We start from the raw sequence: 12,156 nt of genomic DNA, 5'->3' as shown, positions 1-12,156 counted from the left end.
ATAAAATCTTGTTTACACGTATGAGCATAAAACATGCCTGTGAGTTTTGTAGTTGCCTGGTCAAACTCAGCAGGACAAAAAGGCATCTGCTTCCTTTGGGGTCTAACCTTAATTAGGCCCATGTAAACATCTCGGGAACACAGTCTCCCCTGCTGATTGCCCCGTGCTTTTTCCTTGGACTTGGACACAGTTCCCATAGACTACAAGATGATTAGAGTCCCTGTTCTGACATTTGCTTAAACAGAGCCTGCCTCAGCCATGGCTCCTGCATTTTCTTAGGCTGGCCAGCAGGGGGCGCTTTGTTTACATAGTTGTTCTTCTGGAGTTCAGTCAGGAGGAATTCTCCAAGCTCCTTGCCTGTCTTCTGTCACTGAGCTGGTTCTGCTGTGGAAGGTGTTAGATGCCATCTACACAAACTTCTAGTGTGCTGGCTTGATTTAGGTCATCACCCACCCCTGTAAGGTATCTACAAAGAGTGAAAATGTGCTGCTTGTGGCCTTCGTGGAAATAATGGCCTAGTTGAGTCTTTGTGCTGGTGGGTGTTGGCCATCAATATTTCTGGCAATCAGACACTTACTTGCATGATATTTTTCGAGATTATAATATAATACCATCATTTCTTTTTCTCCCTCTAAACCCACTCGCATGGGCCCGTCTTGTTTTCTCTCAAATTCACGGCCTCTTTCTTCATTCATTGTTATGACATACCCGTAAGCACATATGTACGTTTGCACATGCAGGCATATTCCTAAATATACCCTGCTTAGTCTGTTTAATGGGACTTGTATGTATGTTTCAAATGCTTTGGGTCTTGGATAACCAGTTGGTTTGCTCTTCCCAGAGGAAGACTATTTCTCCCACTCTGAGCATCCTTAGTTTGCTGTAGTTCTTTGTATAGAGCTAAGGCCTCCTGAGCTTTCCCCAGTCCATCTTGATTTGTCTATTCCTGTTGTCCTTGTTCAGCTCATGTTTAAGCAATCATGTTGGTGAGACTTTATGGGTGTAGATTCTAACATTCCTAGGAGACCCAGTCTCACAGAAAACTCCCCAATCCTCTGGCTCTTACAATCTTTCTGCCCCCTCTTGTAAAACATGCTCTGAGCCTTGGGTTCAGGAGTAGTTTTCTAGATGTATCCGTTGGGACTGGCCTCCTTAACTCTGCGTTCAGATGGTGAGGAGTGCACTTCTCTGGCTCTGAGTACAAGCATTTAGAATGCAGTTGGGGTCACACTGGCTTAGTAAAGGAGTGGTTGTAGGATCTTCTCTGAGACCTGTTACTTCACTAGCCATGGTGTTTTGTCAATGTGCTGTATATAAATGAGGGAATCTAAAGGAGTAAGTCACAAAACAATCCCACACCAGTTTGGAATTATGATTAATAAAATGGTTATTTATTTAAAGGAAAAACTTACAGATCACCGTCCTAGACAACAGCCCCCTGCATGACCGGAAAAGTGTCTGGTAGTCGGAAGCAGAGTCCAAAGCAAGAGGAAGCGCAAGGGGCTACCACAGATATTTTTTTAAGCCAGAGATACCACGCCCAAATGGACTGATATCTTAAAGGCTATTGGCTGAAGGAGCGGAAGGAGCTCCCGCAGCAGGAATCTCTAATTGTTTTAATAATTTTATTTGTATGGCTGGTTTGCTTGCACAAATATTTGTGCACCACATATGTACCTGGTGCCTATGGAAGACAGAAGAAGGCATTAAATCCCCTGGAACTGGGTTACAGACATTGTGAGCCACCATGTGGGTACTGGAGATCAAACCCGGGTCCTCCTGGAAGAGCAGCCAGTGCTTTTAACCTCAGAGCCATCTCTCCAGCCCCTTATTGGGGCATTTTAAGCCCAAATGAATCAAATGTAATCACAGACTATGGGAATGGGGTGTAGTTAGAAAGGTGATAAACGCCCCAACTGGGAGTCAGGACACTCTGATTTCTACCACTTGCTTTCCCGTTGACTAATTCCTTCTAGATCTAAAAGCCCTGTTTTATATAAGATGAGAGAGCAGATGCTCTTCGGGGCCGACTATGGTGGCATGGGCTTGTAGTTTCATCACCGCAGAAGCAAGAACAGAAGGATCACTGCAGCATAGAGGTCCAGTGCCAACCCAGTCATCCTATATGAAACATTCCGTTCAGGTTTTAGGTAGTGACTTCAACTAAATTTTTATTCGAAAGTGTAACCAACTGTACCTGTGAGGAGGTGAAATTAGTGAGGCATCAGACACAATCAACTCTAATATTTTGGGGCTCCTGTACTTCGCACCCAAGGAAGTGTATGCAGGCTCTTTATGTTATTTCAACATTTCCAAACATTGTGCTGGTAGATTTGTGGAACAAGTAAAAGAGGTTGTTTCTCCTTTCTCTTCTTTTTTTTAAAAATATTTATTTATTTATTTATTATGTATACAATATTCTGTCTGTGTGTATGTCTGCAGGCCAGAAGAGGGCGCCAGACCTCATTACAGATGGTTGTGAGCCACCATGTGGTTGCTGGGAATTGAACTCAGGACCTTTGGAAGAGCAGGCAATGCTCTTAACCACTGAGCCATCTCTCCAGTCCCTCTCTTCTTTTTTTTTTTTATTCATTAAGATCAGGGAAGGTAATGAATGAAAGCAAACTAAGCTGACCCAGAGGCTAGGCAAGGTTCCCTGGCCGGGGAAGATTCAGCTGGATGATATTAACATTGGTGCTTTCTCACTTGGTCCCAATAAAGTTAATGCAGGCACTGGTAGCCTGCTTCAAAGCAAAGAAGATGCTTTGTGACTTTAGCGGTCACTCCGGCTTCCCACCAAGGTCTACCTGCAAAAGGAAACTAGGAGTCCTGTGCCCTATTTGAATGTATTTAATCTTCCACACACCCTTAAAACTTCATTGTCTTTGCCCTACAAAGGTACTCATTCCTTAGTGATAGCATGCCGAACTGTCACACTGTGCTATACCACCAAGCTCCAGCATTCAATAGAATTCTGGTTTTGTGTATGTGGTGCTAGGAATCAAACCCAGGGTCTTGTTTAGGCTAGGACAAGCACACTACCACTGAGTTAATGTGTTTCATTTACTGTGAATGTATTTCTCTTCCTTCCTTCCTTCCTTCCTTCCTTCCTTCCTTCCTTCCTTCCTTCCATTTTTTTTTAAGACAGGGCCTCAGCTGGGCACATGCCTTTAATCCCAGCAATTCGGAGGCAGAGGCAGGCGGATCTTTGTGAGTTCGAGGCCAGCCTGGTCTTCAAAGCCTGGTCTTCATAAAGCTAGTTCTAGGACAGGCTCCAAAGCTACAGAGAAACCCTGTCTCAAAAAACCAAAAGGCAGAGAGAGAGAGAGAGAGAGAGAGAGAGAGAGAGAGAGAGAGAGAGAGAGAGAGAGAGAGAGAGAGAAAAGAAAAAAAGACGGAGCCTCAGTGTGTAGCCCTTGTTGACTTCCAGCCCCAAATTCTTCTATCTTACCTTTCCAATTGCTAGTGAAATACACGAGTATTTTTAAAAATGGGGGTGGCATGCTAGATCACTCATCACTTTAGTGTGTTGTGTGAAGAATTTGAAATCAACAATGGAACCACCAAATACCACCAAGTCCTTCATTCTTTCCCCCAGGAAACCTGGGTTGTCAGCGTTATTGGAATGTGCTCCACTGAGGACTATGGTTCTATAAAATTTTACTGAGCTTTTATTATTATAGCTCCTTACTGATTTTAGAAATGTTTTCGTTGTATGTGTGGTGTATTGTGTGGGTGGGTACATACGTGTGTGCATACATGTGGAGACCACAGGTCAATAGTAATTGCCTTCTATCAGTCTCCCACTGAGCCTGGAGCTCACCAGCTGACTAGACTGACCTAGACCCTGACTTCCTCCTGTCTGTTCTTCTCAGTGCTGGATTACAAGTATGAGCTGGTACGCCTAGCTTTGCGTTGGGCACTGGGACTCCAAACTCAGGCCAAGTACGAGGGTACTTGGGTAAGCTGAGCCTTTGCTGCAGCCCCCAAACTTCATGTATTCTAAGGCATGCTTTCAAAAACCCTTGACTTTCCTGGATTTAGTATACAACTTCAAATTAATAGTTCAAATTAACTAGAGTTGTTGGTATTTTTTCTAAGTCATTTTTGACATAATGGTATGTCTCCCAATCAGTGTGGTTTCAGATATGGTGTTATACAATATGTGCTAGATTGGGGATATGGGAATCAAAGGATTTATTAATACAACAAGTCTCTCTGACCTCAGGGCCCTTATTTGCATGATGAGCTAAAAGCATGTGCTAAGAGCTGTAGTAGCTTAGAGTACAGTTAGAGCCTAGAGGAGGATCGTTGAATTCTGGCCCCGAGGCTAGGAAAGTGTTCAGAAAGGAGCTGGCAAAAGGACTTGCCCATGGGGCAGGAGGCAGAGCCACTTCTAAAATGTAAATGTGCAGGCTTCATTTGCCTCAAAGAGGACTCTTGCCAGCAGTGAATTAAAAGGTCTTGGATGCTGTGCACCGCTTGATTTTCAAGTCCCACTTAAGTTCCTCTTCTGGAAACCCACTGTGACTTCCAAGTCCTGCTCCTTTCTGGCCAGATCAAAGCATGACGTTCTCAGGCCATCAACCCCGGGCTCCCGATGACAAAAGCAGAAAATAAACTCTGCCAGTACCAATGGACCTTTGGTGGAGTTCTTTTTCTCCTGAAAACAATCTGCCTAAGAAGCATCCGTGGTAATAGTGAGCAAACACCGTTGCCAGCAGTCTGGCTTCAAAGACAGGCATGAAAGAGAAATGCCACAGTTGGGCCTCTCTCCAAAGAAGCACCAGAGACTGAATGTACAGGCTTCCCTTAGCCATTTTGCAAACCATAGGAACCTGGCAACTCGGGTTCCTCATCTTATAAGACAGGATCAGTGGTCTTGATGGGAGGATGAGCAGAGATCACAAAGAATCAGTACAAGTCCCCTTTGTTGTTGTTACTCTGATCTTAACTGACAGAGGAAAACTGGCTAGGCCCATCTGTCTTCTCCTCCTTGTTATCCTTATGCTTCCTGCGACTGCATTCTCTGGATGGTACACCAGTCGTCATCTGGTATGTGTATCAGTGGTCTAGCTGTATGTTTGGGAAGGCAGAACACGTGATAGGGAGAATATTTTGAGTTTATTACTATATGAAGCCTTAATCTAAAGCAATGACTGCTAGACAGCCTGTCTGGATACTTCCTGCAACTGAAACTTCTGGAGTGAGAATGTACCCGGCCCCTAGTGGAGGCTGTGGAAGGTTGGCCCCAGCCGTGACAAACAGAGTACCAGACAAGAGGAGACAGCTCTGCTTTGGCTTTCCATTGTGAAAAAGCTGTCGGAGAAAATGACGTAGAGGCAGGAGAGATTAGTATAGTATTTTCTGTTTCCCTTTAGCATAAGGAGTTGTGCAGCTGGGGACCCACTAATAAGCTGTATTCAGAGCAGAATGAATCAATCATTGTCTTCTTATTTGTACTTTGAATATTTTAGATATGTACTGGACATGCACCCTCATTCCCACACAGAGCATCAACGGATTGGCTACCTGCTTCGGAGGTCGAAGCTGTTGTTGTAGTGTCCCAAGCTTTCTCTCTCTCTTATCTCTCGCCCTCTCCCCCCACCACTCTCTCACATATGCAGACCCCGAATTCCATTCAGCCTTCTGATGATTCCTCTGTTTCTCTGGCTCAGGTTGTCACTTCCAGGGAGACTGGATATCATAGTTGATATTAGCAACTTGACAAGATCTAGAATTAGCCAGCAGATGAATCTCGCTCTCTCTCTCTCTCTCTCTCTCTCTCTCTCTCTCTCTCTCTCTCTCAGCATATTCTCTGAGGGAACTTCTATATTGGTTTAACTGAGGTGAAGAATCCACTCTAAATGTAGGGGGCATCATTCCATGGGGTGGAGTCCTGGACTAAAGAAGTCAGACAAAGCTGGCTGGACATCAGCATTCCTCTCCCTCTGCTTCCTGACTGTGACTGTTATGTGAGCAGCTCCCTGCTCCTGACACCATGGTTTCTCTGCCATGATAGAGTGTAGCTACCCTTGAGTGGTGAACCAAAATAAACCCTTCCTTCCTCAAGCTGCTTTCGTTGGATAGTCAGTTAGTACCCTGGGTTTATACCCGTTTCTCTCAGGATGTATTCTGAGCTATCATTGAAGCATTTCCTTTGCCTTTATTCCATGCCCATTGACATTAAAACAGGTCCACAACTGTGAAAAAAAACCTGAAAAATTCTCTTTATGTCACTAGGACCGTTGGCTACCTTTGAATAACTGGGCAGATCCTGGTTGCAAAATTTTATTATGTGTGCCATGGAACAGGAACAGCTTCCCCTGACTTGAAATGGGTTTTGTGATTTAGAACCCCAAGCACCTGTGATTACCTGCAAAAGACCGGTACAACACTGGGCCCATTGACTTTCTGTCAAGAAACAGAGGAGGAGCTCATGAGGCCCTAATTTTTCTTCAAGGATTTAAAGACAGTTAATACTTTCTGTGAGACAGAAACATTTTCTTTAGTGGTATAGCCACAATAAGTCACACCTGTTCTGTAAGTAGCCCCCCCCACCTATGCTACCATAAGCAACCTCGGTTAAAAACATTGGTTCACCAAGATGCACATGGGTGGAACCATTTGTTTGTTTCTGTTGTTGGTCTTCTACCTGGGGCCTAGGCATTTGTTCATGTCGCCTCAGAAAAAAGGTTCACACATAACGTGTCGCTTAAGTCCTTATACATGCCATGGCCTTGTGTGTTATGCACTGGTTGCCAGGTATGTTTCAGATGAAGAAACTGAGGTTTAGTCAATATCACATAACTAGTAAGTGGTAGACCTAGGATTCAAACCCAGCCTGTCATGTTCAATGACAATACTTATTCTATCAAATTAGATCATATTGTACTTTTAAATGAGACAAATTCAGTTATCCTAATGGTTGTCGAACTTTCTCAAAGACAAACTGGCTGTACAAAACTAGTTAATACTGTAACCTGAGCTCAACTTGACTTATCCACCTCATAAGTGGCTGGGATGAGCAGTGTGTGCGTGTGTGCATGCATGCATGAGTGTTCACATGCATGTACGTGTGTGATAAGTAAGTAGATCTACATGAGGGAGACAGCATCCTGTTCTGTGGCGATCAACATAAAAACAACGGAAATATGAAGCCAAATCAACAGCTCTGTAAGTTTCGTGCCAGCACTGGCAGAAAAAACAAAAAAGAAAAACCAACCAGGCAACCAGGACTCTGATGAGTCTATGTTGTAGTGTTGGGGATCTTGATATTTCACTATCCAAAACTATTCATCATTTTCATACAATATTTACTTTCTTCTCTTGGAATCTTTTCCTTCTGAAGTGTTGTCACTGAAGCTAATTAGCTCTGAGGGAAAAAAAACCACAACAATGTGGTGAAGATCCCTGCTGCTCGTGATGTTTAATTACACAGAGCGTTTGCCTGTTTTCCCCTTACTCTTCCTTCGGCTCCCTGGTATGTTTGTCAGTGGCAGCAAAGGCATCATCTCCTGCTCCTTATTTACATCTGTTTTCACAATTTGTTTTACCTCCAGCTATGTGTATGTGTGTGCATGTGCTTGGGTATATGCATCTGAACACCGGTACTCAAAGATGCAAGAGGAGGGCCTGGGATCCCCTGGAACTGGACTTGCAGGCTGTCGTGAGTCACATGACAGGGTTACTGGGAAAAGAACTGAGATCTTCTGCAGGAACAGCAAGTATGCAAAACTGTAGACCAGGTTGGCCTCGAACTCACAGAGATCCACCTGTTTCTGCCTCCTGAGTGCCGGGATTAAAGGTGTGTGCCACCACCACCGCCCAGCTTCAGGATCTTTTATTAAATGTTTTCAATTACAACACAAGATGTTTTCTTTTACTACAAATTTATTTGAGGTTGTACAAAAGCAACATTGCTCCTTCGTATATTGAAGTAGAACAAAATCTGGAGAGTTGCTTTTGACATTTATAAATGTGAGTTATGTCAGCAGAGAGCCTGAGGGGCATTTCTGGTTCTGAGATAATCAACTTTTCAAAATATGTGATATACTTTTATGTGGTTGTAATGAATATTGTGCGTGTGCGTGTGTGTGCGCGCACACACACACACATCTGTATGTAGCATAAGGACTCCACCCAAAACATGGGCTATTCCCTTTGGGTATACATTAAGACATGTTTAATAAAAACTGCTGGAGCTGTAGAGACGGCTCAGTGGTTAAGAACACGCTTTGCTCTTGCAGAGTACACAGGTTCAGTCCCCAGCACCCACATAGTGGCTCACAACCATCCATAACTTCAGTTTCTGGAAGCCCAACGCCTTCTTTAGACCTCTAAAGGCACCAGACAGGCATATGGTGCATGCATGTATATACAGGCAAAACATGCCTACATATATAAAACAAATTAATTTCAAAGAAATGACCTGCTGTCGGCAAGAGGGCTCCTGCTCATCGGCCTGAGCCGGAGAGAGGTTCTAGACTATGAGAAGCATGCTACGCCACATTCTTCCCAGTTGGGTCCACGGGTAAGGAGACATTAAGGTGGCTCTGGAGATCCAGATGTTCATTAGGGATCCACAATCACGACTGAAAGAGGGAGGAAGAAAGGCTGAGCAGAGAGAGATGGGAAACTCGCACACGGCTAGCAGAGGGGCACGGGTGGCGATGGTTGGGCCTTTATGTGGCTGCCTCACTCAGTCACCAAATACAGGATGCTTCTGGAAGGATGTGAGCTGGTACTGAGTGGCTCGCTCCAGACAAGGCAAAGCCTGAAGTCCCTGAGGGCTAGATCCCTCCTCTGTGGACTTGACTGTCACTGCAGCAGTTAGCCCTTTCTTGAAGTACACGCTGGTGAACACCTCTGCACTGCTCCTTCTGGATCCCGTCAGGCCCCTCTCTCAGGTGACTGAGATTCCTGTAGGGACTCAGGCCTCACTCTTGCGCTAATCTCAGAGAACCGGCTGAGACTTCCCCTGCCTCTTCTACTATTTATTTTAGGACACTCTTGCCCGTAGCCACAACCCTTTGCTGGCTTTGGTAGCTTCCTGCTGGCCTGACCTCCACCCTCATTGTGAAGGGAGTCAACCATCTGACCATTATGCCCTTCTCATACTGGAGCTGCTGCAATGATCCGCTTATGATCACACTGAGCCCAAGAGTGCCAAGTCAGGCTCAAGGGGCACACATTTTCATATATTTCTCCCTGTTCCACTGCTAAGACAGCAGCCACACATTCCTGATAATCAAGGTAAAGTATTCCTACTCAGGGATACCTCTTCTGGTCCTGAGGTTCAAGGACCTCAAGGTCTTCTGTCAGTGGCACCACTTAGAACTTAGGCAGGGCTTTTGGTATATCCCTAGTGAAGATGCATCCTTTCAGGAGACCAGGTCCTGTGGTCCTGGATGGTGTGGAGAGAGAGAGCTCTTTGCTTGCTCATAGCTAGCTTCATGGATAAAGCTCCTATAATAACAGCAACAAATAAAAATATTAACAAGACAAAGCATGTAAGCTTGTTTAATATAAGTTTCATGTGGCCCAGGAGCTTTCGGAAGATGCAAGGAAGCCTGTATATTTTTATGCTTAGGTTGGATGAAGTGTGAACAGTCATGGGGAAATATAATTAGAAGACAAAAGGGTATGATCCAATAGGAAATAAACCAGTGAGAATGCAGAGTTTCCTTATTTGTTCAGAATCTTCTCTGGGTCCTTGTGGCTTCCAAGATAAGAGCAGTCTTGATGACCTTCTGGAGATACAGGAGTGAAGGGAAGGTGACAGTGGCCACTGTTCATTTTTAATTTGTACTTTTTAAAAAGTTATGTATTTTTTTATGTGCATTGATGTTTTGCTATGGGTGTTGGGTCCCCTGGAGCTGGAAGCTATGAGCTGCCCTGTGGGTGTTGGGAATTGAACCTGGATCCTCCGGAAGAGCAGTGTTAATCATTGAACCATCTCTCCAGTCCCTAATTTCTACTTTCATACTGATCCAACCTTTCTATAAAATAAGGTTTGCCATCTTTTTTGTTTGTTTGTTTTTGATTTTTCAAGACAGGGTTTCTCTGTAGCTTTGGAGCCTGTCCTGGAACTAGCTCTTGTAGACCAGGCTGGCCTCAAGCTCATAGATCTGCTTGCCTCTGCCTCCCAAGTGCTGGGATTAAAGGTGTGCGCCACCACCGCCTGGCAGTCTGCCATCTTTTTACAGTTAATATCAAAGCCCCCCAAAGCAATAGGCATGAACTGAACGAGGGACAGTGTAGGCGGGTAGTGTTGGTTACAAGTCTAGGCTGTATGATATTATAGTTTTCTCAAGCCCTGTACTCCAGCTCATGGTCACTGTTGACCAGCCCCCTCTCGTCTGGTGGTGGTCTGTTAATAGATCCACCTTACTTTGCAAAGGAATGACTCTGATAAAACTCAGCTCGTGACAGCTCCATCTGCATGCGTCCTGCGACTGTCTGGACCTGCCACAAAGCCCTTCACAGTCCTGGGCCTTGACACTGCTGCCAGTTTTCCTTTTTACCTGGTGTAAGTAAGGGATGGAGCAAAGCCCGTGGGAATGAAGTGTGTTGCCCCTGAAACTCAACAAGGATCACCTGAAGCTGTTATTTCTCTTAGGGGGTACAACGTGCAAAATTTGGTCCATTATTTTTTTTTTTATTAAAAAAGCCGTACGTTTATTTCGCTTTCTGACTCTGCGCTTGTGCCTTCAACACTTTCACAACAATTTTCTGCTCCTCAATAAGGAAAGCCCGCTTGATCCTGTCACGGACACACTTGGCACACATGGAGCCACCATAGGCCCGGCTGACATGCTTCTTTGTCTTAGACAATCTCATGAGGACTTTTGGTCTCACAGCACAAACCCCTCGGAGTCGGCCTGGGCACACACCGCATGCTGATTTAGGTGCTTTTCCAACCTTCTTGGTGTAAAGGTAAACAATCCTGTTGCCAGGGGTTCGAGACAGCCTAGTTTTATTGGAGGCTGTGTTGTAGGAGAGCCTACGACGATACGTCAAACGCTGGACCATCCTGAGTGCCTCTAAGCACCGTCCCCGGAAGAGGAAAAGGAAGGGGAAGGGCTTGGTCCATTTTTTTTTTTTTTTTGGTTTTTCGAGACAGGGTTTCTCTGTGGTTTTGGAGCCTGTCCTGGAACTAGCTCTTGTAGACCAGGCTGGTCTCGAACTCACAGAGATCCGCCTGCCTCTGCCTCCCAAGTGCTGGGATTAAAGGCGTGCGCCACCACCACCCGGCTTTGGTCCATTATTTTTGAGGGAATGACCCACTATGGCCTTGACCACTAGACTGCTAAAAATTGTATGGATCTCCTATGCTTCTGAATTTTCCTGGAATCTATCTCCCACACTCAAAGTACATGTGTGCTCTAAAATGTAGCATGCTACCTACCTCCTACTCATCTGGCAGGATCATCCAAACATTATCAGTGTGATAGGTTAATATATTTTCCAGCATGTATAGAGTTGTGATTCTTCAGACTAAATATGAAAATGGTTGAAGGGCTAATATAACCTTGAGGCAAAACTGTAAATATATACTCTTTTCTGTTTCACTAAAATGACGTTTCTCTTTTCTCATGTATCCCAGACTAGCCTCCGTCTCACTAAATACCTGAGAATAACTTTGAACTCCTAATCCTCCTGAATCAACCCACCCCATCCAAGTGCTGAGATCATCTGATTTATGTGGTGCTGTGGATTGAACCTAGGGTTTCCTGCATAATAAGCGAGCACTCTATATATTCTGCCATTATCTATCTATCTATCTATCTATCTATCTATCTATCTATCTATCTACTTACTTATTTTTTGAGTAAGATCTCATTCATTATGCAGCTTAACCTGGGCCTGAATTCAGTATGTAGCTCAGGATGGTTTTTAAATTGCATTAAGATTCCTGCCCTGGCCTCCTGAGTTCTGGGATTACAGTTATGCATGACCACACCAGAACTAACTGTTTGAGACAAGGTCTCTCTATATAGCCCAGGCTGAACCAAAACTTCTCATCCTCCTAAATTTGGAATTGCAGGCAGTAGGCACCAAATCCAAATCAGTGGCTACATTACATGGATTTCTAACTATATTAATCTATTCTCACCAAGATACCATTTAGTACAGTTTTGCCTATGGTAGCAT

General features: G+C 44.5%; 1 protein-coding gene across 1 annotated transcript; it reads right to left on the bottom strand.

The window, feature by feature from the left end:
* Nucleotides 1-10,659: 10,659 nt before the first annotated feature.
* On the bottom strand, nt 10,660-11,034 carry LOC121437404 (60S ribosomal protein L34-like). Its single transcript, XM_041637296.1, has one exon. It carries the CDS (start codon nt 11,032-11,034, stop codon nt 10,681-10,683), a length of 354 nt encoding a protein of 117 aa, XP_041493230.1. The 3' UTR covers nt 10,660-10,680.
* Between the last annotated feature and the right edge of the window lie 1,122 nt (nt 11,035-12,156).

Source organism: Microtus oregoni, unplaced genomic scaffold (genome assembly GCF_018167655.1).
Source record: "Microtus oregoni isolate MIOR12 unplaced genomic scaffold, Mior012 000052F_004, whole genome shotgun sequence".
NCBI lineage: Eukaryota > Metazoa > Chordata > Mammalia > Rodentia > Cricetidae > Microtus > Microtus oregoni.
This window is presented reverse-complemented; position numbering and strand designations above follow the sequence as displayed.